General features: G+C 48.2%; 7 protein-coding genes across 7 annotated transcripts; 3 read left to right on the top strand and 4 right to left on the bottom strand.

Annotated features, from left to right (window-relative positions):
• Positions 1 to 1,177: 1,177 nt before the first annotated feature.
• On the bottom strand, positions 1,178 to 3,371 carry FIBRA_03749 (uncharacterized protein; the record flags this gene model as incomplete). The annotated part of the gene is made up of 12 exons (XM_012325578.1): positions 1,178 to 1,581; positions 1,656 to 1,687; positions 1,747 to 1,888; positions 1,938 to 2,121; positions 2,193 to 2,229; positions 2,293 to 2,443; positions 2,520 to 2,598; positions 2,660 to 2,724; positions 2,765 to 2,885; positions 2,942 to 3,049; positions 3,137 to 3,261; positions 3,308 to 3,371. 12 exons carry the CDS (start codon positions 3,369 to 3,371, stop codon positions 1,178 to 1,180), a joined length of 1,512 nt encoding a protein of 503 aa, XP_012180968.1.
• A 3,641-nt stretch (positions 3,372 to 7,012) lies between these two features.
• Positions 7,013 to 7,998, top strand: FIBRA_03748 (uncharacterized protein; the record flags this gene model as incomplete). Its single annotated transcript, XM_012325577.1, has 11 exons — positions 7,013 to 7,092; positions 7,150 to 7,159; positions 7,215 to 7,232; positions 7,285 to 7,310; positions 7,361 to 7,386; positions 7,442 to 7,476; positions 7,539 to 7,563; positions 7,628 to 7,639; positions 7,705 to 7,720; positions 7,779 to 7,821; positions 7,885 to 7,998. 11 exons carry the CDS (start codon positions 7,013 to 7,015, stop codon positions 7,996 to 7,998), a joined length of 405 nt encoding a protein of 134 aa, XP_012180967.1.
• A 674-nt stretch (positions 7,999 to 8,672) lies between these two features.
• FIBRA_03747 (uncharacterized protein) lies at positions 8,673 to 13,041 on the bottom strand (the record flags this gene model as incomplete). The annotated part of the gene is made up of 22 exons (XM_012325576.1): positions 8,673 to 8,825; positions 8,889 to 8,943; positions 8,997 to 9,781; positions 9,838 to 9,977; positions 10,032 to 10,206; positions 10,265 to 10,533; positions 10,584 to 10,673; positions 10,723 to 11,074; positions 11,123 to 11,167; positions 11,221 to 11,274; positions 11,326 to 11,492; positions 11,544 to 11,678; positions 11,734 to 11,751; positions 11,800 to 11,821; positions 11,893 to 12,008; positions 12,066 to 12,216; positions 12,269 to 12,287; positions 12,340 to 12,426; positions 12,475 to 12,571; positions 12,627 to 12,660; positions 12,714 to 12,841; positions 12,906 to 13,041. The coding sequence occupies 22 exons, from the start codon at positions 13,039 to 13,041 to the stop codon at positions 8,673 to 8,675; spliced, it is 3,228 nt and encodes a 1,075-aa protein (XP_012180966.1).
• A 1,776-nt stretch (positions 13,042 to 14,817) lies between these two features.
• On the top strand, positions 14,818 to 16,200 carry FIBRA_03746 (uncharacterized protein; the record flags this gene model as incomplete). Its single annotated transcript, XM_012325575.1, has 5 exons — positions 14,818 to 14,853; positions 14,919 to 15,212; positions 15,271 to 15,354; positions 15,407 to 15,487; positions 15,547 to 16,200. 5 exons carry the CDS (start codon positions 14,818 to 14,820, stop codon positions 16,198 to 16,200), a joined length of 1,149 nt encoding a protein of 382 aa, XP_012180965.1.
• A 283-nt stretch (positions 16,201 to 16,483) lies between these two features.
• On the bottom strand, positions 16,484 to 18,734 carry FIBRA_03745 (uncharacterized protein; the record flags this gene model as incomplete). Its single annotated transcript, XM_012325574.1, has 5 exons — positions 16,484 to 17,903; positions 17,956 to 18,114; positions 18,162 to 18,269; positions 18,318 to 18,477; positions 18,536 to 18,734. The coding sequence occupies 5 exons, from the start codon at positions 18,732 to 18,734 to the stop codon at positions 16,484 to 16,486; spliced, it is 2,046 nt and encodes a 681-aa protein (XP_012180964.1).
• Positions 18,735 to 19,885: 1,151 nt separating this feature from the next.
• Positions 19,886 to 21,583, bottom strand: FIBRA_03744 (uncharacterized protein; the record flags this gene model as incomplete). The annotated part of the gene is made up of 8 exons (XM_012325573.1): positions 19,886 to 20,152; positions 20,204 to 20,446; positions 20,499 to 20,629; positions 20,683 to 20,815; positions 20,892 to 21,011; positions 21,071 to 21,238; positions 21,308 to 21,476; positions 21,558 to 21,583. 8 exons carry the CDS (start codon positions 21,581 to 21,583, stop codon positions 19,886 to 19,888), a joined length of 1,257 nt encoding a protein of 418 aa, XP_012180963.1.
• A 1,622-nt stretch (positions 21,584 to 23,205) lies between these two features.
• FIBRA_03743 (uncharacterized protein) lies at positions 23,206 to 24,424 on the top strand (the record flags this gene model as incomplete). The annotated part of the gene is made up of 4 exons (XM_012325572.1): positions 23,206 to 23,678; positions 23,737 to 23,881; positions 23,937 to 23,976; positions 24,036 to 24,424. The coding sequence occupies 4 exons, from the start codon at positions 23,206 to 23,208 to the stop codon at positions 24,422 to 24,424; spliced, it is 1,047 nt and encodes a 348-aa protein (XP_012180962.1).
• Between the last annotated feature and the right edge of the window lie 724 nt (positions 24,425 to 25,148).

The following is a 25,148-nucleotide window of genomic DNA, read 5'->3' as shown; positions in this document are numbered from 1 at the left end:
ACCCCTTTTTAGGTTATTTTAGGGTTAGGAACTCCATAGACATATCACCGATTAGATATCTACCTAGATAAGGATAGCATGATGCATGGTGACATGTTACTAGTCAGGTGTTCAGCTTATCAGAAGCATGACAAATGGGCTATCATACGTTCACATGGAGATTTCCCCATTTGTATTAGGAACACACATGGTTGTTCAGGTGATCATCATAGAAGAACTGCTGACCAAACACAAGGACAGGATGATGATTTACACACCAGGTATTCTTAGATAGCCAATAGTGTATTGTGAGCATTAGTCAGCCTGAGTGTTAGGTGTACTACCAGTAGTATCAGGGGTCTGGTCCCTCATGTATAAATACCAGAGCAATACAGTGTTGAGAGGGTAGACTTGTGATACTTGTCTACACTTGTCAACTTACTCCAGTCTTACTCTGAGCCTACCAAGCTCCTATAGTCCAAACAGCCACCACTGTACTTGCTATATCAACCTTCAAACATTACAAGTGAGTGCTAGGGGTTAGGGTTAGAGCTAGAGTCAAGTATTAAGGTGATACCTTGACAAAGGCAATTTGAATTGCTGCAGGAGCCTCTAAAAAAGCTCCTTACCTTCATAACCCACTTTGACTCTGACTGCTCTAGGAGCTGCAATGTCACATAACTTCTAACAAAGAAAGGAGAAGACAATAGATGTGGTCACATCACAGACCTGAGGGTGGCCATATGGTACTTAGTAAGGAGGAGTGGTGGTGGTAGACTGGAGAGGGCTTATCAGTGGAAACCTGCTGGAGGAAGTTAGGCAATGGTGAGCTGGCAGATTAGACAACAGCAGAATTGTAATAGCACAGCATGGCAACCATGGCCACTGCCTGATCTATACCCACTTTACAACAGTTTCAGATACAATCAGATTACTAACCAATCAACTGAGTACTGATTAGTCAAATATGATGCCCTGTCATCAGAGTATATTAAGATAGTAACAAATAGATGAGGTAGATACAACATTTGAAACATAGTTTGCATTAGCAGTGCCATAGCAATAATTACTGTGGGGCAGTTTTCCTGATGGCAGCAGCACAAACTTAGTATATGAACACTGACATCATAGCATACACCTCATTCTCTAATCCGGTGGATAAGATATCAAATTTCCTCCTGCAGGCAACAAATTACGATTATAAATCCTCATAGTCATGATACTGTTTCGAACTGTCAAGGCCACTCTCTGCTCTAGTACGCGATGGCCTCTCAGACGTCTCTAAGACTGCCGTGCATCCAGTATCCGAGTCACTGATACTCTTGCTGGCACTGGAGCTCAGCCCTCGATTTCTACTCGGCGCCAAACTGCGATCATGGTCTACAGCCGAGGTGAACCTGCCCTGCCCAGCCGTTGTCTGCGGCATCTGTCCCATTTCGATCTGGTACTGGGCCTGCTCGTCAAGCGCACGACGTGTCTGCTTACCCTCTATGAAGAGCACGAGCACTACCACGACACACACAAGCACGCCCTGAAAGATTAGTGCGCGGTACATGTTGTACGGCGGGCTTCCGTCAGAGCCCGCACGTAAGGCGCCTTCAGCTGAACGAATAGAGATGAAACGATGAACAATGATCTGAGACGCAGGATCCAGACGAAGCAGAAATGTCACGCACACAGCACAAAGATCATGCCAAACAGATTTGATCTGCAAAAATGCATATCAGGTTGAAATAATTCGCGGCTGAGAGCAAAGTATGCACGAACGAGGACCATAGCACCGCCGAACTCCCATTCGCATTCCGCGTGAGCTCTACTCCTAGCTCCACAACAACAGGCAGCAGCGTCAGACTGGTCGCGCCGATGATAGCCATCAGCACGAATAAAGCGCCAGTATCATCGGGGCGCACTACGTTGCACATCAGATCCCACCGTGAAGGAGGGGACAACGAACATACCGGCCCAAATCAAGCTCAACCACGTCGCACCTAGGATTGGAGATAGCAGCTTGCACGTCCACGCAAGACGATGTGTAAATACGCGATCGAAGAGCGGTGCTGTGACCATGGCAGCGACGATGCCGACAAGAAGGAGCGCTGCACCCATCAAGCCGGAGATGGTGTCAGAGTACCCATATGGCTCCTAGAGAATAACAAAACGACAACGTCATCATGATGTATCATGCGCGAGATACCTCATCAAACGGCACGTACCATTACCTGAGCACTGAGGATCGAAAACGCGATGATCCTAGGTGAAGAGTACGTGAACAATGAGCACGACGCATCACAGATTCATAGATAGAGCACTTACACCCCAACAAGAACACCGAACGCGAGCGTCACAACCGCAAAGTCAAATCTCTGCCTCCATGTCATATACGTCGGCCGATCCTCCGGCTCGTACCCTATCATGGCACGAACAAGGGACAAGAAAGATGGATTCTTCTGAGATGCCGCATGTGCTGCACAAGAACCACGACTTGTGCGTCAGAGGTAGTCGCTCACGTAGCCCTATACTAGAGAAGTGGAGTTACATACTGGGTGGCGTAGGAGGCGAATCTGTCACGACCAAAACAAACGGCGCGGCCGCTGTGTATATTATTCCCATTACAAGGATCTAGAACACAGTATCTACTTAGCTGCGCTTCCTTCCCAGAACACTTGACGGAAATACGCACCGACTGACGAGTGGTTCCCACTAGGGGCGAGATAAGCTGGCCAAGGCCAGTGCCAATTGGATTAGCTGCGAATGTCATAATTAGTATCCATTAGAAGAGACACACATGGGCGCTCGCCGATAGACATTAACATCGTCGCTGTCGTCCGGCTCTTGAGATCGAACCACTTTTCCGAATATCCTGGCACGAGTACTTGGAAGATGGGTTGCGCGATCCCGGAGAGAAGCTATTTGCGGAGACGCAGTGAGTGTCTGTTACTTGTAATAGAAAGATGGAGGGCACCTGTCCGATCAACACGAGCGCATATGCACCGCGAACGGACAAACTTGACGCCGTTCCCGCATAGCGTACCCACGCACTTGCAAGCAACAGCACCCCACCGATATAACACTACACGAAGAAGATACCGACAAAAAGCTATCAGTCACCCTTGCAATCGCGCAGCGTAGAACAAGATGCGGCTGACAAAACACGCACTGTTTGTCGCAACCCAAGCCGTGTATATACTGATGGGACTATTGCGGAGACTGGAAGGTACACGATATTGACACACGTTCCAAGCCAGTTGACCTGGTCAATGGTGAAGCCAAATTGAGCGACCGCTGATTATCGTCAGAGGTTGGGAAAGTTGTCAAGGTCAGTCATTACCATAAAAGATAAAGAAAAACCGCAAGGGAGAACGAGAAGGAGTAGTCGGCGTGGAGTAATGCATATAAAGAGGAGCAAGAGTTGACTGATTGCTACGTACGTATGGTGGCGAAACTGGCCCCATTTCCGATGTGTGCGCGGTGTGGGCAAGTTTAAAAATAAAGAAATGAGAGATATAACGAGAGTAACAAGTGAAGGCGGGTGCAAATGAGAAGCGATAGTGGGAAAGTACTAGACGGGTATGCAAACATGGATTCCAAGCTGGGTAGGAGAAGCCTGACGTACCGTTGTTGGCAATGGGCCCGAACCAAACGAGGGAAAGTCCGGAGACAATGTTCAGAATAAACTACGTTACACGAGGTTTAATTACGGGTTATGCATATGCGGTAAATTTAGTGTAAATTAGCCCGTATTCATCAATTAGGAGAGCGTAGGAGACTCACGATTGCGACGACACCGATCCAACGGCGCTTGTACATGCGGTATTCAACGAGCGAACTATCGTGAACGTGGGCAGGGAGTTGTTCGCTTAGCTCAATGTCAAATCCAGCTGCTACAGGTAGAGTCAATATGGGGGTCGGCGTTGAGTGAAGATGATTTGGAACAATTAAAGAGGGTGTAATGGGGGTAGTGGGACCGGCGCTGGCAAGTGAGAAGGATGAAGACGCGACCAATCAAATGCTACGACGTAGCAGAGCCAGAAATGATATACAAGTGCACTAGATGGCTATATCTCGCGCATGGCACAGAACGAGTTACTTTCCCCCTTCCGCTCGAGGTGAGTGCTCCGCTGGGCTGACCAGCCCATACTAGGCTGGGCAGTGTGCGGAAGAAGAGGCTTACCGTCGAGCTTGACGTTGGAGACAGAGCAGGGCCGAGACCTCCATTTTGCCATGAGAGAGGACGTCAGGGTGAGGGTTTGGTAGAGAGAGGACGTGGTGCATGAGGTCAGAGTTCCGCTCATGGGACGGAGACGTTCATCTGAAGGTCGCTGTGTCGGATCTCGAATATACCAACGAGTGTCCCATATCAGGACGCACTTCAATTCGGCAATCCGCAACATGAACTTGATCGATCAGTCGCTCTCAGAGTTGTGTGCACCGCACGGCATTAGATCTCTCCGAGAATCTCCCTCATTGGTCCGCGCCGGCCCTGCACGTCTCCTCTAACATAAGGAAAGACTCATCCGAGTCCTACCCAGGCTCTCGTTGTAACTGTCACATGTCCACCAAGCTCAAGGTTCATCGACATCTGCAACCGTGATTGTTGCCAAGCTCAGTGGAAAGTCCACTCTTTGGCCGAAAAGTCTACTAAAGAGGTTAAATTGAACTCTACTGACTTCGGCGCAAGAGTGACTCGTATTCTCCATAAGATATTGAACGACTTGCGTCCATTTGCTCTGGTGGCAAGTCGCTCGAGGTCGATTCCTTGTATTCGCATGCAGAAGCCTAGACTGGTCCACTAATACGATCTAGTGGCTTGTGCATTGTAAGTGTACGCATAAATGGCGTGACCGTGCACTTGAATTCCTGAGAACCGAGGTGAACCATATGCATGCAGCGCTTGAAAGGCGTGTGTCCGGCTTCCGCTGGCGATAAGCGGTCCACTGGCGCCAGTTCCATCCACAGCCTATCCGATTGGAAAGCGTCTCAGAAATAAGTCATCGGTCTAGCGTCTGCGTGCTTTGATAAATTGTTGACCAAAGCCATCATGTACCAGCGTTCTGAGGTGGCTCACAACTACTCCCTCATGGGGTAATTAATTTTCGTCCAGACAATTTTCCATGCAGTCCATTCTTGCCTCGTGGCGTGAGATAGCTCGGCTGTTGCCGGCGAGCTGCTCGGTGACTCAATACCCGTGGACAATCTCGTTGCTATTACAATTCAACAGTGTCCCCTAATAAGTATGTATAGGCCTCAAAGGCAGATCAGTCTTCGCAGAAAACGTTTCTCCGCTTTGACCGCTGCTTACAAGAAGACCATTGCTCTCGATGGCAAGCGATTCTCACCCTTGGCACTCCTGGGACCCTCTCATCCAAATCTTGGTAAGCCTGAGGGTGTGTCCACGAAAGCGAAGCATATAGGTTTGTTGATCCTCTTTTGCGCCCGCTGCCGACTTCTGGTATTTTTTGACGATCTGCGGCGGTGCCTGCTCACGCTAGAACATTCAGGCAGCATTCGGCACACTGCCCAACGATTCACGATGAATAGCTACGATAGATGCATCGATAGACGCTTGGAAAAGATGTTGGATCGGTCTTAGAGGCATGATTTTACTTCATTGTGTAAGTTCGGCCCTTCATGTCGATGTCGAGATCCGAACTAGCCCTAACTAGTTTGACACAGTGGACGTCAGGAATTGATGGACTGGAGAAAGCGGCGTCTGACAACAAGTATTCTTGGTGTATGACATGAAATTGGGTGAGAATTGGCCTACGGCTCTCCGGTGTCATACAAGACTTGCGTCGATCGAACCTCGGAACTCATGTTCAATGAACTCAATAGGTGTGAACTATTGAACTGACGGATCCCGTAATCGCACAGGTTGTCTTGCAACATTTCTCTTCGCATGTATACGATAATTTTATCACTATCGGCGTTGCTCTGGAGCATTACCTGTCTAGCCAGAGTGGTCGAATTATGTGCGGCAGAGCCCGCGCTGGTCCTATCGGCTCATGGAACGGGCTGAACGAGAGATTCAATAAAGTTTTCCGGTAAGACTGCGAAGACAAGATCAGGTCACTCGTCCAATTCATACAGATGACGCTGATTCCACCGGTGAAAATTTTCATTCAACTGCCGTTCTGCTCAGAATGATATGTGATATGATCTGTCAGGTCATTCGACACGAGGAAACCTTGTTGCACTGAGCAGCCGCTAGCCTGCACTATACAGGGAACACGAGACACTTTTGACTCGGTCCCTATTTTCGCGCCACGTAGTTCCCTCATAGGTGTGCCGTGATAATGCTCAGGTTTCTGTTATGTGTATTCAAGTTATGTGTATTTGATGATGGGCAAGTGTAGGGACACTCGGCGAAGCTAGCACATAGGCGGCTCAAGTGCTATACGATTCCCTCCCTGGATGCGGCCACCAAGAAGCCATGAGGTCAGCTGTCATGATTGGCCGGCGTCCTCTGATTCCGCATTTCCTCATCTGTCATAGTTCGAATGGCTGGAGCAGATTCTAGATATCTCACGGCCAAATGTCAAGCGCTTCTCTTGTCCAATATATATCGCCAGCTCAGGCTCATGGATGGCCGCTGAGACTAAGCGATCTTACTGAACTACGCGATGACGACACTACATCTTACTCGTAGTATTGGACTTATGCTTCAAGATACAATGGGAGCAATTGTTATTGGTATGCGTTCAGTTGTTGATGTAGATGCAGTGTTAACACACCCTTTAGGAAGCATTATTGCTATACTGTTTGTATTCCCATAGTATACAGGGTGTTTCTTTCACCCTATTATTTTACAGATTGTATGGCATTTCTATAGCCCAGATCCTTGCCTATTTCAAGCACTGCTCATATGATCCCATGGCATTGAAGTGCTTAGTATGTCATATTTTTACACTATCTATATTCAAACACACTCACATTCTGAATTGAGATTGTTGTCATATAGTGAGCTTTCATATTTGCTAACTACTTGAAAGAGTATTAATATGCTCTGAAATTTAGTGTACTTGATACTCTCCAGATGGCTTTCATTCTTCATGCACTTTATACCTATACAATCATAGGTCATGGCAGTCTCTTGATTGCCATATCTATTGTATGGTTCGTCTCATAAATTCAGTGTATTTGATGATACTTCTGACATATACTGTTACTCAGGAGCCTTCGAGTGAGCTACAGTGACTGGTATATGTGATGGATGTTCTTACTGATGTGACATCAAGATACATATTGCAGTTGTTGTAGGTTTTCACAACTTCTCTTTTTGTTTGTATATCATGAATATTTGAATAGGCAGTAAATGATTTGCTCATCAGAGGGTGAGTCATATTAACTTCACAATGTTCTTATGATGTTTAAGCATAATCAGGTTCTTTATCCACCGGATATGGAGATGTAAGATTCTATGTTTATTAGTAATTACTCACAGTTGCTGAACTATGTGTTACAGTGAGCAAGTTCAAGCATGTTGTCAAAATCATCAATGTAGGAAATTGTTTTGACTGTTGTAACTGGCCTATAAACTTCTGATAATATGTATTTTACAGATACCAAGTGCAGTGTTTACTGCAGGTATATAGTTTTGACAGCACAGTGTACTTATTTGAATGCTGATATTTTGAATTTTCTACAAAAGGTATTACAGTAGGTATGTCTTCAATAACTACACCAATATCTATTCTTATTATATACTAAATTTGATCTACTTTATAGCATGTGCTGTAGATTCGTAAGTCTTAATTTATTGGTGACTACTGAGTTAATTTATGACATTGTGCTGTTCTTAGATTTTTTATTCCTGTTGTTACTGACACATCAACCACCTTTGAGGTAAGTGACAATGCCAATGAATCTTTGATGAAAGAACATATATATATATACAATATTTTCTAGTACTTGTTGATTTTTGGGCTTAGCTTTGAAGCTTTAGCAGATGTGTCAAATTCTGCTCTTCTATGCCTACTTCTCAGACAGCACATGTCAGGCTTTAGGAGGTTAGTATATTAACAAGTTACTTAAGAATAATGGTAAGGTTTAATCTCTGACCTAATTTTACAGTACAAACACACTACTGTACACACTCATGCAATACAGTATCAATTCTGGCATTCTTTTGAGGTATGTATTTCACATACAGTGATTCTGTACAAATGACCAATTTTTTGTCAGTTCATGTGCCATTGCATGTTTGATCTGTGTATGCAAACTTTCATTTCATTTTATGATTTACATTGACAGTATATATGCATATAGTATGTACTAATGCCAGACAACTCTATATACATGGCAATTTACTTTGTTCTTCCCAAGCGTATGTTCATCTATGTTTTTGCATATTTGATATATTTGCTGAATCTTTCTTGCTGTACAGTTCTTCTGAATGCTATGATGGCAACCCTAAATGCCAGACAAACCTTTCACATGAAAGCAAGTGCAACAGGTGGCATGATTACCAGCTTTAGATAGATGTTTATATATCAGACAGTAGAAATATGATGTTTCACTAAGAGCAAGTGTATTGAGCAGGTTAGATAATGAATCAAATCAAACAGTCTGTATAGGATATTGCTGATTATGGTGGAAATTGATCAAAAGTAACCCATCTACCAGCCAGAGAACTAGACATCTTATACAAATGTACTGCAAAATCCATCAGATCTATAGCTTCAGCTTATCAAGCATTATTCAAAGATATCAGTTGCATATCGATCATGAACAGCATGCCCAAACATGTCCTCAGCTTCTGCTGCATTGACATTGCACTTGTCCATGATCATCCTCATGAGAACCTCTCTGATCCCCTGCGCAATTTTACGTGACCCACAGGTGTAGAACTAGACCGTAGAAGACATTTCAATGCCAGGAAAATAGTTACAGACATGAATAGCATGACAGACCTTCGCGTGCTTCTCGTATAGTATGTCTACATCCTCGCGGTCCAGCCAAACACGACTACAACGTATATCAATCACATCGTACTCAAGGAACAAAGGAGGATAACGCACTCTTGAATAAACTTGCAGCCATGCGAGTGCTCCGAGGCGCGTGAGAACGCCGGCCGCACGTCAACGATTCCGAGCTCAGTCCACTCTTTCAAGTCCGAGTCCGAGTAGAGGTAATCTAGCGTGGGCGACCTGCATCCAAAGAACAGGAGCGACTTTGCAACCTCGCGGCCTGCTTTCTTCTGCATCGCGCGCTCCTGCAGGAAGCCACGCATGGGCGCAAGCCCGGAACCTGCCGCAAACATCACCATCGGGACAGTAGGATCTGCGGGAGGGTGAAATGCCATCGCCGATGCGCGCACGGCGATCTGCACCTTGTCTCCGGGACGCAACCCCGCAAGATAAGTTGATGCGACCCCGAGGAAATTCTCCTTACGCCCCGAGATCGGGGGTGCATCCACGACACTGACGGTGAGCGAGACGCGCTGTGCGTCCCAAAGTGGCGAGGACGAGATGGAGTACTGTCGTACCCGCATGGACGGAAGCATGCGCAGGTACGTCTCGAATGTCAGTTTTATAGAGGGATAATCCTCGAGAATATCGAGGATGCTGAGCCTCCTCGCAACCACCTTTTCGGAATAGTCAGTGATCAATTCTTGTAGAAAATCGAGTGGGGCATTCTCAGCCGACATCAATATCTTCAGGTCCCGAGTGGTCACGGGCTGCGAGAGCTCGACATAGCCGGAGAGAAGAGAAAAAATGCCAATTGGACGGTTGATTGGTAGTGGTGTGGGACCATTTGCAGAAAGGATAATCTGGGCGGGAAAGTTTTCAAACACTTTGCAGAACTAAGAACAAAAGCACATGCCTCTTGCTCACTTGATAGGCTGAATCGGGCAATTACTCGCTGCACATCCCGGATAGGATTAGACGGGAGACTGCATAAATCGTGATCAGTATGCATGCAATTCTTCAGTATAGCGGCGACTTGCATAGCGAGATAATCTCCGGCTCGTGCAACCATGCCTTCTGGAAGCTCGAAAACTTTATTTGGTGTGAGTAGCCGCTCACTTGCACAGTACCGATATAAATGCTTACCGATATGTCTCTTCGGATACGCGCCAGGCTTCGTGAGAAGTGTGTTTTCTGCCACGGTACCCAACGCAGTGTCTTGTTGCCTTAGTACTGAAGCTCGGAAAGTACCCGAGTCCACAATTGTCATTTCCAGGCCTCCAGATACACCAGGCGATTGGCCAGCGTCCATCTTGTATTTCTATTCATCTGGATGTTCAGCGCTGCCTCCACCTAATGATTCGGCAGACCAATTATACCTGCGATAGAGTCTCCCAAAGCTTCGTCTGCCAATTGTCAAATTGCTCGAAGAATTCCGCTGCGCTGGCATCGCCATGTCCACGGGAGATCAATCGCTTGCCCCCGTGCACCTCCAGGAGACTGTCGATTAGTGTTGGGATACGCTGATATGACTGGAACCAATCGCGATTGCCGCAGCCGAATACACCATAGGTAACGTTAGCAAGCTCGATGTCTTTGAGGCTCCTGATCCAGTTGACGAAGTGCGCCGCGTTGTCGGCGGGCTCGCCTGTCTCCAAGTCATGTCTGTGCTCATCGATGTGTGGATTGAAAGCATACCTTCAAACGATGCAGTAACAATAATAACGGGACCATCGGTGGGTATTTTGCCTGTGAACGAATCAAGTGTGCCGATACTCGCGCCGAAACCTGCAACAACTCAGCGGGAATCAATCAAGAGAATTCATGAGGAGGTTACCATAGGTCGCCGCATCGCTGGCTATCCGCTGGGCGAAAGTCTCCGACGTCCCGGTGTTCGAGCCATACATTACGTACATTGGCCACTTAAATGGTGTATCCTGTACAGGCATAGCTACCTTGAATGGCTCCTTCTCTTCCCCACGGCGCGCTTGTTGCAGTGACGAACTGGGTATTGCTAGCGGGACAGCACGACTTTTGCGCGGAGTAGCACGGATATAGAAATCTTTAGGCTTGATTGTGAGAGTCTGCTTAAGCGCTAAATCGTAGGATGGGTTTTCCATCGCAAGCTCGAAACGTTGAAGAAGAAGTGGAACGAGGATCAGCATTTCTTGCCAGGCAAATGCACGACCCTGAACGCCAGAATGTGAGTGAGAACGCCCACCAATCGTGATACTCACAATGCAAGCCCGCATGCCGAAACCAAATGGTTGCCATGCATGCGGCTATTCGAATAACATCTAAGAAGCAATAATGAAAGGGCAGCATTCAGACTCACAGGAAGCTTTTCAAAGCTGCCATCCAGCATGCGCTCAGGTTTGAATTCGTTTGCCTAGTCACAATAAAGTGTGAGGGGGGAGCGCGAATACCACGACGAACTCACATCATCCCCCCAAATTTTTGGGTCTCGCTGCGTTAGGAAAACGGCAATTATTACAGTCTGGCCCTTCCGAATGGCATATTTACCGTTGCCGATAATAGTATCATCACGTGCATCGACGGCGCGGGTGGGCGAAGGTGGTGACAGACGCATACATTCACGCAGACAAGCTGTAAGTCGCTATTCAATCGCGTTGACACGAGCGAGCATGCATAGGTTACCATTGAGATATTTTAACTTGCTGAGGTCTTGCAGTCCGGGGGGCTGGTCTCCGAGCACTTCGTCAATCTCCTCTCGCAATTTGCGCATTGCTTCTGGATTCTTGAGCAAGTAATACATTAAGAATGACAGCGTGCCTAGTGTAGTGTGAGTTCAAAGGCACTCAGGTATCGATAAAATCAAATCGCCCACTAGAAGTAGTCTCGTGTCCTACAAGATGGTGACTAAAATTTCATCGATAATGTAATACAAACGCACCGGCTATGAGGAAAGTGAGCAGCTAACATAATTTTCAACGATGAGCGTTTGTAGCCGTATGATCAGATAAAAATGTAATTCAGGAAAACTGACGTTGTAACTAATATTCTCATCCGAGAGCTGCTTTCCGGTCTTGGGGTCCTTTCCGTGCAACATTCTATCCAAAAGGTCATTCTTACCCGTCGGATTGTTCTTACGCTCCGCGATGACTGTTGAGTCGAAACTATAACTTTTACGTAAACGAAATACAAAGTAGAGCCACGCACTCTTGTTGGCAAGGTCAGCCATAGTTTTGATATTTGCTTCATATTTCGTATTGTAACCTAAAATGTTCGTCACCACAGAAGCTCGGAATGCTCGATGCCCAGACTCGAGCAGGAAGTCTGCCATGGACTGGACGAACGGATGGTTGGTTTCCTGAAAATTCGAATTGCATTAGATGGCATACTGTCAAGGTTTAGGTACAAACGCGATAAAATGTGTTCAGTCTGAGGGCATTTCAATGTATGATCAAATTCCTTAACGATCTTCATCACATACCTGTAAGACATTGCGCATAATGCTATTGTATCAAAGGTCATTCGAGTGAAGTCCTCCGCGGCATTGATGGCAGCCCCGGGGCCAAAGCTACATTCTGATTTAGAAAGCTGGCGCCAGTGTGACGACATCCCTCACCGCTCCCATTTCATCACTAGCTGCATTGCGACGTCATACATATCATCGAACATGTCGCGAATGCCCACAGATCCGAATGCAGGTGTAAGAAGACGATCTGCAGGACAGCTAATCAACATCCTAAGACCTGACTTCGCAACAGCACCACGCACGTGCAATGCCCCAATTTTCTTCGTCTGGTTTTGCCTACGTACGACATAATAGGAACGATAATTCAGAGTAGAAATGAATGTACTCACTGTGAATAAACCATCTCCTACACCATTCCTAACTTGCTCAAGGGCTCCACTAATATTTTTAATGAACTTTTTATCGTCACTAACATCATGCATGAGCTCGTAGGAGTTGATGACGACCTTCCTCGATGCTGCCGCGCAGATACACGATTAATCGATATCTGCTTCGTTATGATGCCAATCAGGATGACCTACAAAACTGGTGAAACTGATATATCTCGCCATATTGCTGCGCAAGAAGCGAGAAGGAGCGAACGGGTAAGTCCCCATCGATTGAAGCGACATGGCCCAGAAACGGCAAGGACGGGGGGCACGGTATAGGAGTGGTCATGTCGGGCGGACGCCTTGTGGATACTTGAGACTTACTCGGGATGGGAAGGAAAAAAGTAACGTCTACACCGAGGCTGGTGGCAGCCGTCATATATTCGCGCTGAGAAGGTGGCGATGATGAGTGGATGGGCGCTGGGCTTGATGGCCCTTTATGACCACAGTACTGGCCCGAGCGTTATGCACTGATGGAGAGGAACGACCTCGCCATTTCGAAGGCCAGGTTGCCACGTATCGAGACACACCTTGGCGAGGCCAAATTCAATGGCACACTGATCGTGCATCAGTCCACTTTGTATCGTACAGTGAGCATTCGAGGGGCGCCCACCTGCGTTTACGCGTGGCACCATCACCGCCCGTGTTGATATAACCGCCCTCTTCTCAAACCCCCTTGAGCGCCAAAACATAACATTTTACTACGTGCATCGACCCAAAGTATTGTACTAGCATCAGAATCTGGGGACAAACGATGAATAACGCCGAGTCTGCAATACTATTCCAGGGTTGTAAAACACATAACGACTACCGTCCATACGAGATGCAGGCGATTTGGCTGATATACGACCATGCAGGTGCGAGCAAACGTCTGTTTTCTCATTATCTTGAGGGTTGATGACATATGGTGCGTGGCACATCAAACAAATATTCCTCGAGGTGACAATGAGTACCTGCCAAAGATGTTCCCTGAGTCAACGGGCGACTATAAAGTGCCCATACAACTCACAACATCCCGGAAGGCTATCCAGGCAGCGGATAGCGATGACGGGAAGTCTGGATTCAACGCACACGCTGGCAGAAGCTTAGACGTACCTAGTTCTTGATAGGCCTATGTCCCTTGTTCTCATGCTGCATCATGATCACTAGTCGCATTGACATAGGGGATCTGGAAATTTGCTAATACCCGTGCACGCAAGCCATCCCTCACTCTCGCGCGACGTCCGCATCTGCTAATAACGCGCATCAGGTATAAATTTGCATCCGTAGAAGTCAAGATGAACCCCTCCCTCCAACTACTGAAGTATAAAATCAGACTTCCTTACGGCGCGGCACACATTCACCTCACCTTCTCTATCACCTCTTCAGCCCCGAATGCGGGAAACATGCGTATATGATTATTCATGCATATTTTGCCTTGTAGAAGATTATCTGCAGAATCCCACATAGAACCGGAGACTAAGGGCACCAGTATTTACTGGGCGATAGCAGGAGGAGCAAAAGGAATGAAACTCGCCAGGGTCGGACAGACAGAATCTAACCTCGCAACACTGACAGTGCGAGTCGTAACGATCGCGTCGCATCACGACCACGTGCTGTTTGTGACACTAGTGAAATAGTCAATTTAAATCCCGCGTGCAGCTTGAATGTCGCGGAAACCACAAAACATGTTTCTCCAGCTTGAACCTAGCTAGAGCTTTCGTCCCGTTTTCTTCCCATCCGTACATCCCATCCGTACATCACTGAACACTCAATTTCTAGATGAAAAAGCTCAAGTTGCGATCATTCAAGCAACACGGCTATGCTGCAGCCCGCTGGATCTAGTGACAGTGTGAAGTCGCAGCTGTCTTTTATTATACATACAACCGTTATACTGCATTTGGGATGCGAATGTCAAATCGTCAAATATGAACAGCGCTCTTGTCCTTGGGTTCTACGGAATCTGATGGCTGACTGTAGGTGTCAGTCCATTTCAATCTGGCCGGAGGTGTGGGACCTCTGTTAGCCTATCATAAATTCTCGACATGCGCCTCGCTCTCCCCTAACCTCACTGTCAACTTGACAAATGTCACTATCAACGGCGCCCTCGCTTTCCAGTTTGGTACGTCTACTGAAGTTATGTATGCAATAATACTATGGGCTAATCGATGCACTATTTAACCATAGCCTTCCCTCTCCGTCGGCGGCGCAAGTGATGGGAGCTCCGTTGGCACCTCGAACCTCTCATCTGCACTCTGCACGCCGGACGACACGAGCATTCAGGACTATTTCACTGAGCGTACCTTAACGAAGAATTTTGGACAGCGTACGGTTCCACAAGTAGTTGATGACGGGAGTCAGTTTGACGGCATGGACGACGCCGATGTTCCGAAGCCTAGAACCAGTTCCATCTCGCGCGCTATGTCAAGAGCGAAGAAACTCGCGGGAATGACTCTGCGAATGCGAAAATCGCTGCGAAGGGTGAGCATCTTATATCATTCCTCGAAGTTGACCTTAATCGAGGTCTCACGTTGTCCAGGAGGAAATCCCGGCTGTAATAAGGCTGGACGACAGCACGATATATGCCGATACCCACAACGATCCCACCGAGGACTGTGCTACGGTGATTACTCTATCCATCACCATTAGCTGAACGCATATATATGTGTTTACAGATATCACCCTCCCGCTTGTCTATAATGGTTACGCAAGATACAATCAGCGATACCTCAGATGATTACGACCCACTCGATCAGGTACATCATTGGTTTTATATGCTCATCTCATCTAAATCTGACACTAAGGGGGACGGAAGTCCAGCACGATTGGGCAATTAGGATCACCTGTGGTACTCATGTCCCCTGCCATGAGCGTAGAAGACCAGATATCAAACCCTAAGGTCAACAATAGCCCTGAAGCTGAAGTTCTCCTCGACGAAGACATGGATGACGAGTCACAGTGTTTCCGGACGCACAGCCTACAGATGGATGACGACGACGTTGGTCTCCTCAGCTACCATGTTGACGACAGCTATGCCGGTTCCATCTCTCTCAGCGGGTCGTGGACTATCAACGCGGTTGTCATTTTGTTGTCTCAGGTCGTGCTCTTCCTTCCATGGTGCATCGGCGTAGGCGGAACGATCCTGTTCTCTCCTGCTCACCTCAGTATTGTCGCTTCTGGGTCTGGCCACATGCTCTCTGAGAAAGGCTCCCGGCGTTTTGCGTACTGGGCACACTGCGCGGAGGCTCATATCGTCATTTTCCTGGGCTTTGTAGGTTCACTCGTCTACCTAAATCCTTATGCCGGAACCGCCCTTATCGCCGCCGGCCTCGCGAGATTTGTGTACGTGTGGCATGACTTCCAGGTGGACCTATCTGTGCCTTTAGGGGTGGATGACCAGCAAAGCGTGTATTTAGTTGTCACGAAGATGTACCTACAAGACGGGGTAGCGTTGCGTATCTTGGACTAGGTGGGCACGTTGTGTTAGTGTATGTATAGCTTTTCTAGTGTGTAAAGCAAGAACTACTCGTCGGATAACCAGACTGAGATATCAGTGCCTAACATCAACACAGGCAAGTACTGGGAGACCGGCCCTAGTATCATGCTCGCGTCAACATAAATCGGAATCGGAAACAAATTGAACGATAGATAACAGAAGTTTGATGTATGGCTGTGATGATGCTACAGCAAACCTGGCGGATAAGGCTTAACGGAAGCAACTTTAATTCTACGAGTGTAGGACGGACGGTGGATCACCATATGTCCTTTGGACTGTCGAAAGGCGAGTGGGTAAGGACGTCCGCGTTTGAGGGCAGGGTAGGCATGGCAGCCATAGCAAGCAAAGAATTTGAGCTGGATTGAGACGACTTGGAATTGAGTGTTAAGGGCCTACTGGGTATGGGTGGGGGTGTCGGCGCCGCGGTGATATGACCTGGAAAACGGCGAGGAGGCGGGGGCGGAGGGGGCTTCTTTGTCGGCGTTGTGTGTACTGGGAGATCACTTGGACGCAGCACAGGGCTTGACCGCTCAGATGGCCGCTTAACGTACACTGCATCTTCATCGAAATCAGATAGCCGTTGTGGCATCAGCCGCTCTTCGTCATCCTCGCCCGTGCTACTTAGTGTATCTCGTGAGCCGAACCGACCGTACGTAGGGGTCTGGCTGTCAGCGAGATTGTGATCACCGAAAGGATGCTCCTCGTCTGAGCTCGCGCCGAAGTCGCGCTTGCCGAAATACTTTCGTCTGCCCTCGTCTGCATCGATCGTAAGTGTCCCAGGCGCGCTCGAGCCCTCGCCTTGCTTCAACATCTCGGGAGGACGCAGTGGTAGCTGTGGAGCAGATGGCAAAGAGCCCGTTGAAGAGAGAGCTTCCGTGTACGTAGTGGGGAATAGGCCGCGCCTGCCTGCAAGCTCCCCCATCCACCACCCATCGAGGACTTCGTTCACGACAGCAATTCGGTCACCCGATCGGAAGCTCAGCTCGTCAGAGGAGGCTGCAGCGAAGTCGTGTAGCGCCATGACTACCTTCCGCGTATCTTTGACCGGGGTGACACCATACGGAGATTTCGAGATGCGCGCCGGCTTTTGCGGTGACGTGCTTGGGGTGGAGGCACCGCTCTTGCTTCCGCGATGTCTTGACTTATGCGAAGACGAAGACAGCGCACTAGGGGGCCGTCTCGTATCTCCCCAATCATCACTACGTTCCTCGTCGCTGCTCTCATCATGATCATCGCGCAGAGCGGAAAAATTGTCCTTATCTTTGTCCTTCTTCCCGCGACTCGCCACAGAACTCACTGCACTTGCCGCACTGGAAGCCCAACCGGCGACGCTTAACTTGCGCGACACCCTTTCAGCCTTCTCTTTTTCTTTGTCACTCATAGCGGTGGCCGTACTGTCTGAGCGCTTGCGAGAAGCTCGTGACTGAGGACGGGAAGGTGCCCGCGATGGGGGCTTGCTATTGCTCGCTTCCGACTTCCTACGACTGAGAGAGAAACCACGCGAACGCGGAGCAGGGGTGGTTTCTTCTGCATCATCCGATGAGTCGGCAAGAGCTGAATTCTTCATGGCTGATTTCGTGGACTTGACGGATTCGGCACGCAAGTCTTCTACTGTACGTGCGAAAACATGCATCGGCCCCTTTGGGCGGGTTGCTTCCATCCGTCTTACTACGGCCCTGTACGTTGAATGTTAGATTTTGTCAGCCAGGTCTCGAGTGCAGAACTTACTCCTCTACCCAGGTGGACTTCACCTCGCGCAGGACCTGCAGATACTGCTCTACAAAGTTCAATTCTAAGTCGACAAGGGCCGTGAGATCGTGAAGTTGTGCGACTTCGTTCTCTTGTATCGCATGCATTCGTGCGCGCACGTCCTCTGCCGTTTCTTCACTGAAAAAAGGCTAAGTAGGAGAGTGCTCGTCCTGATATACACTCACTAGCGTGATCTCGCGTTCTCACATTCATCTTCAGCTTCATTCCTGTCTTTGTCCTTCTTGCTGTTCTTGACCTTGTCAAGTTTGCTCAGGGCTGCATCATAACTTAGGCTATTTGAAATGATTAAGTACCCAAGAGACATCTCAAACATGACCTACCGCCTACTCTCGAGCTTCTTTCGCTGCGCTTGGTACTCCTTAATCTCATCCTCAGTTAGTCGCAAAGAAGCGAGGTATGTGTCTTCGAAGGTCATTGCGAAAGTCTCTTGAAGTGTTGCGACCTGACAATGTGCGCGACCCAAGCTCACAAGCGATGTACCTTGCCATTCAATAAGAAGTCCATACACCATTCACCTCTTAATTGAGAATAGACGAACCAAATGCAGAGTCTTCGCCAAACTCTTCGCCATGTTTGATCATCACAATTCCGAGTGCATCTATAGGAAGCAGTTTTTCGCCCTCTCCAAGGGCTTCCGAGTCCTTTTTCTTGCTGAGCGAATAGTGGTATTCTTCCGATGCTGTATGGAGCCTGTAAACCCACAACCGATTAGATTGACTCGTAGCGGTGACCAACATATTGAGCACAGTGGACAACCCTAGCTCAACTACCTCCAGTGTCTGTTTGGGATAGCTTGATGAACAGGTAAGAAAGCACAGACATGCTGTCCCGCCGCTGTACTCGAGATGACGAGGTTGTTTCATCTACATCGCTGTACTCCCGATGGCAGATAGCGAGTGGAGGGCCACGATGCAGCTGAAGCCATGCATATCTGTGCGTACAGTGATATGGCAAGAAAATAGAGGTGCGACATGATGCGAGGGTGATGACCGCAGTGGCACGCTGTAGACAGCACTCACCGCCAGACTCCCTGTCTCCTCAACTCGATATCATGCTCCAGCTCACGAAATTCGTCCGTCACTACAGTCTTGTCACGCGATGAAATGACTTCGCCTGCCCACTTGACCGGACATCATAAGGCCTTTAGCACACCAGCCCGCCAGTCTTTGAACGAAAGAAGCCCACCTGTCGTAGTTTTCCAAGCTATTGTCCAAATTCAGCTGTAGCTCTTCTGTACGAGGCGGTTAAATAGCTCACCTGTTTACTCGCCATCTTCTGTCTCAGCAGGTGTATACGAGAAAGTTATCAAAGGGACACTATCTTTGGTGCCGATTAAGCTGGTGAAGAGAAAAGAGAGTGGGTGAATGGTGGTTCGAGTTCAAAGTCGTATGACAACGTTCATATTAGCCGTGGATCAAGGGGACCATTGTTATCCACTCTCGGCAGCACTTGGAGACGGGCGAACGCAAGATCCATCGGGAGGCTTCTGTATCCTTTTCGAGCCACCTCCTCTAACTCAAGTGAGCCTCAGTCAAGAGCCTCAGTATGGCTGCTCAATTGCGTTCGTTCGTCGCTCACTCGTTGACTGAGATACCTAATGTAGCAAAGGTTTCGAACGTTGCTTCACTTCCTTTGCCGGGAACTCCTCCCAATTTGGGGCGTAAGCAAATGAGCAAGCGATGCAATCAAGCAGCCCTAGAAGTTGAACCTGGGTGACCGAATGTGTGCAAAGCGGCCCCATACTGCATACTGCTTCTATACCAGTGGCGTTACTCAACTGAACGAAAACACGCGATACATAAGACTATCTCCATATTACATCTAGTATAATTTCACGGATGATACCGAAGAATAGAACAAATTACAAAACATCACTCGAACTAGATGCTCATATACCAGCCTTCGCCGCAAGGCGCAGCCCCTCTTGAACGGCCACGGCTTCTTCAACCCATGGAAGTCTGAAGAATTCGCTCCGCCGGAGGTCTTCCTGGCGCAGAGTAGCGCCCTCGCTTGGTCCACTTCCCAGCACGTTCTCAAGGTCGCGCGATTGCGATGCCAGCCAATGCTGAATGAATTCTCGCGGATTCTCTGCGAAAGCATGCAAGAAATTCCGCTTCAGATGTGCATTGTGCAGCGATTGAACGTGCAATGCGATCTGGGAAACAGTGGTCAATAATCACCGGCTGATGCAGCATCTCTGACTCACTTCATCGTCGAGCTTTCCCAGGTCCCGAGCTGACTCTGCCGTCATCTGCACGGCAACGTGGCTCATACGACTCTTTAGCGATGTGTCATCCAACTTTATCTCCACATCCCACGCGCTGGGCTTCTCGGGTGGAGGAATGTCCGGATTCAAAGTGTAATGCAGAATGATTGGATCTGCGGGTTGCAAGAATCGATTGACCAGTTCTGGTAGGTGTTGGAACAACATAGAATCGGCGCCGAAGATCTATGTTTGATATTAGTAGGGTATCGCATATGACAAACAAAGCTGGACTGACTGGGCGAAGAGCTGAATCCGCTCGAATCGCGCGACGGTCTACTTTATCTTGTAAACCTTGACTTTTGATGTAGTTCCATAATGCTTGAACAACTCCTGTCCGCGTTTCCTCCTGCAAACCCAGTATGTTACCTGGGAGATAATATAAGAATCGCTTCCGTTACTGATTTAAGTAGCTGACGTACCAAGTTCTGGCTGCACTTTGTAACGTTCCGGTTGTTGCTCGAGATGGATCACTACTCGAATTTTGGTCAGGGTATCTCCTCTTCGTCTAACCGTGAACCCGTCTAATTGTGGCTGGCTTGGACCACGAATCCACTGCAATATGATTGCCGTCGGAAAGGTGGTAGGACCATCAGTTCAAGTAGAAACACTCATTATGCTGAACACACACCTCAACTATGTTCCCTTCGGGGTACAACGTTGTATCTCGGTCCAGATCCACCACAATGCTTTTAATAAGCGACGATAACTTTCGCGACGGTGTCCGGTCTCTCGATCGCTGGTTTGGTGGCTGAATCCATTCGCATAGTATAGGTAAGCATCATACGATAGTAGACAGGTATGACGTACCTCGATAAGCCTCCCTTCGACACGGAATGTCCACGCAGGAATCCCTTCGCCCGTCTCCGGGTTTGCCTTTCCCGAGTCGCCATCCGCCGCACCTGTGCCCGCACCATCCTGTTGCCAAGCTTGGCCAGACACTGTGTGGCTTAGGAATATTCGTAATGTCCGGGTAGTCTAATATTGGAGCGCGCAAGATCGTCCTGAGTATGGTGAGCGCGGTCGAAGCCAGAGGTAGCAACGAACCTGAATAACTCGAGCGAGCGCATCTTGAACTTCAACACGCTTTCGTGTCATGGTCCAGTCCAGTCGACGCTCCATCTCGAGGAGGTCGCGGTACATCTGCGAGTCTGCAGCAAATTCTGGCGATTCGAGGAGCGCATTTGGGAGATTCTTGTCGGTGAGTTTGCGTTTCCTGAGCGCAAAAAATACCGGAGAGGTTCAGTCGATGAGATATTGTTTACTTCTAAATACTAAATTTCGCGGCCACACATACTTCGCTGCTGGTTTCGGTGCCTCCATATTGTCCGAAAACGAGATGTTGACGATTGGCGTGCAGTTGTATGAGTAGCAGTAGAAAGGAAACTTGACAGGGGTTATAGCTCTGCGAGAATACTAGGCAGCGGCGCTATGAGTGGGAGGCCAGGAGCTTATTGACCCAGCGATTTAAGCGAATAGCACTGGCTGGGAGACTCAGAAGCAAACGCCCGGCGTTGAGTCCGATTTCGGAAAGAGAACAAAGAAGACCAAACACAGTGCAACCAGGCGCGCGTGAAATGGTTCGTGCCTTGGTCTACTTTCTTGCATCCTTGCACCTCGGATATTGCTTTTTGCTATTCATCTCTCTCTGCAGAGACACAAGTTCTTAATTATCTGAGCAGAAATTTCTTACGCTCTATATTTTTACGTCTCTCCAGAAAAGCGTTTGGTGGAGAGACAGAGCACCGGGTGAAAGACGGCGGCTTAAAGGAAACGTGAAACTTTATGCCTGCATTGGATAGTGAGACTTTAGTCTGAGAAGTTATCAGAATAGCCTTTCTCCTACAGTTCGAGATGGAAAGGCCATGATACAACCTAGTCCGAATCGGCCCTTGCAACAGGTGCATTGTGCAGGTGTGTATGTACCTTGTCCGACCTAAGCTATCGTATTATCTTTCTTTGCCCCTTATGGTGTGTGATGTTGACCATTACTAGGTGACTTGATCGTGCCAGGTGGGATGCCCGGTGAGCTTTAATGATGCTACCCTGAGTGTCTACAGTCTCTAGGATAAGTTGCTCTTCTTTCAGAGGTCTACACACACTAGTTCTTGCCGCATCGATGCTGCTGGGCCTAAGTACTGGTACCAGGTCGTGATGTACTTGATTCTAGATGCCCCGAGCACTGCCTTAGAACTTGAAGCAGTTTGTAGATACTAGAAGAGTTCCATCAATTCATGACATCGCATATCGCTGATGCACACTCCAAATTTGCACTATGTAACATGACATTGCACTACAAGTTTTCGACGTAATACTGCCGTTCGAGCTGGCGATGGAACGTAAATAACTGTCTAATCTGGGCACTAGTTATCGTCGACCGTTTATAGCAGCCTCCAAAACTCGACAACCCGAATTTGAGCAGAATGTAGACGAATAGAGTCGATGTGGCTGCACGGATTACCATGCTTATGGAGATGAACGCGATATACTGGAAATTTCGTACCACTTCTATACCCGCCGCTGCAAGTCTGTAGCTACAGTCCCACTCTTGCATGATCTCTCTTGAGAGTTGGGCGGGCTGACTTCCAAGTGAATAATTGCTCAAGATCCGACCTAGTCTCACCATAAGTTTCCTTCTACAGTAATCGTACTGATCTAGGTTCAGAAGCCGGAACCGGATCTTCACGATCTCAAGGACGGGAGGGACGAGGCGCCAACGGCACGGCAAACGTTTCGTGTGTACGCAGCATTTTTACAATGCTTAGGAGCCTCCAGCATGTTTCGTCGCTATCGCCTCTATACGGTCTCGCTCAGTATAAAACACCCCCATTCGCCGTGTCTCTACACTCACGCTCTATCTACCCAAATCGTCCTCTATCCAACAGTCTCGAAGTTGTCTGCCGTACTCAACCCATCAACTCTTATCCCCGATAACCTCAACCAATATGGCGTCATGCGCAAGCCTAGATCCTCAAAAGAAGGTTTGGATGGTTACTGGTTCGTGTTTTGGTTTGTGGAACCTACGATTTACTTTCCAAACGGCCGCCATCCTTGGAAAATGCCGACCATACCCTCCGCCTCGATTATTGAATTTGCGCTGGTCAGGTCTTGATCGCTACTTGAAATCTAATCTCTTCACTTTATGCGCAGGCACCTCCTCCGGCTTCGGAAAGCGACTCGTTCCAATCATTCTCGCTCGAGGAGATTATGTGATTGCAACGGTCAGGAAACCAGAAGACTTTCAGGTCGTCGTGTCCGAATCAGATGTCCATCGCGTGCATATCATCCTGCTCGATCTGAAAGAATCTGAGCAGAGCATTAAAGAGAAAGTCAAAGGGGCACTTGCGAAATGGGGCCGCGTTGACGTGCTTATCAACAATGCCGGCACTGCCCCGAAGGGATTACTACCAGAGGGCGGGTGCGTACATATGTCACTCAAAATTCTTGGCTGCACCAACATCTTCAGTTGACGCCAGGGCCGAATTCTTTATGGAACACCTCCAGATCAATGTCATCGGGACCATGAGTGTTACCAATGCCGTCCTTTCCAACATGCGAGAAAGGCGCACAGGGACTGTTGTGTTCTTGGGTAGTCGTTCCGCATGGAGGCCGGACATAATTGTGCGTATACCATCGTACCTCAGACTGTAGCTATCTTTGACTCCGATACCACCAGTTGGCCGGATATTACTCAGCCTGGAAGGCAGCAATACATTGTACAATACCCCTCATTTATCCACTCAAGACATTTTCATTGATGTTCATTCCGTGACAGCCCTGGGTGCGTCGTACGCAGCAGAATTAGAACGCTTCGGTGTTCGTGTTACGGTCTTCTGTCCAGGAGGTTTCCGGACAGAAAACATACACACGTGGCCAATTTTGATCAACGATCACATCCCCGAATATGATGCTCTTCGAGAGGAAACGAGCGCCCTATTCAATGCGAATTGGAAGAAAGCGCCAGGAGACCCAGTGAAGGCCATGGAACTCCTGGTAGACGTCGTGAACGGGGAGGGAAAAGCAGCTGGAAAGAAATTTCCTTTGTATCTGCCCGTTGGAAACGCTACTTTCGATGCCGCGCGGGCGTACTGGCAGAACCTGTCTCAGACAATGGATGAGTGGGAGGACGTGGCGAAGAACTTGAACTTTGACGAGGAAGAATGAGATTCGATGGTTGGGCTGCATATCTGATTTTAGTTCCGTTGGGTTAGTCGCAAGTGGCCGTTCCTCAAGCAGTGACGACACATGGACGACGTATATCTGAACAAGTTGTAACTTAATTGCGATCACACAATAGATTGAAATAGTAGCATGATTATATTTGCGGTATTATAAATGACATCAATGTTCCTATCGCGACAAGTCTTTAATGATGCGTAGTATAGCGACCACTCTTGGTGATTTCGGTGGTTGGTGGTCTTCGAGGGAATCATACCATTCGCATTTCGCTTACCGCGTTGGTGATGACTTCACAATATGACGACCGTCCTCTTTTGGGTCATCTAGAGGTTGCTGTCTGAGGGCTTCCTACGGGACACGAGCGTTGACGTGATGCTGTCGTCACGTCTTGTATATATGTAGGAGCCTTCAACTTCCACAGAGGAGCTTGAATTTTGAAAGTTGAAAGCCGGTTATGATGCATGAAGTTGAACGTCGAACTGACAAGCGCTGCCCCAACTCGATTGGCGCCAGTTGGCGCCGGAGGGCTATCCTGAACAAACCTCATGCAAACCTTATGCTGCTTTCTTCCCAGACGTATCTTCCGTCTTCGACTGCAGGAAATTTTATGGGACCGCCTTCTCCATACTACAACAAATTCTCATGACGCAGATCTGTATGAAGTAAACATGCGTCGTCTCTCCCCTACGATGCTTGGGTAGGGTTAACT

The sequence above is a fragment of the Fibroporia radiculosa genome (assembly GCF_000313525.1).
Source record: "Fibroporia radiculosa TFFH 294 genomic supercontigs, scaffold2256, whole genome shotgun sequence".
Classification (NCBI taxonomy): Eukaryota; Fungi; Basidiomycota; class Agaricomycetes; order Polyporales; family Fibroporiaceae; genus Fibroporia; species Fibroporia radiculosa.
The sequence above is the reverse complement of the archived record's forward strand: the minus strand, read 5'-3'. Positions and strand labels throughout refer to the sequence as shown.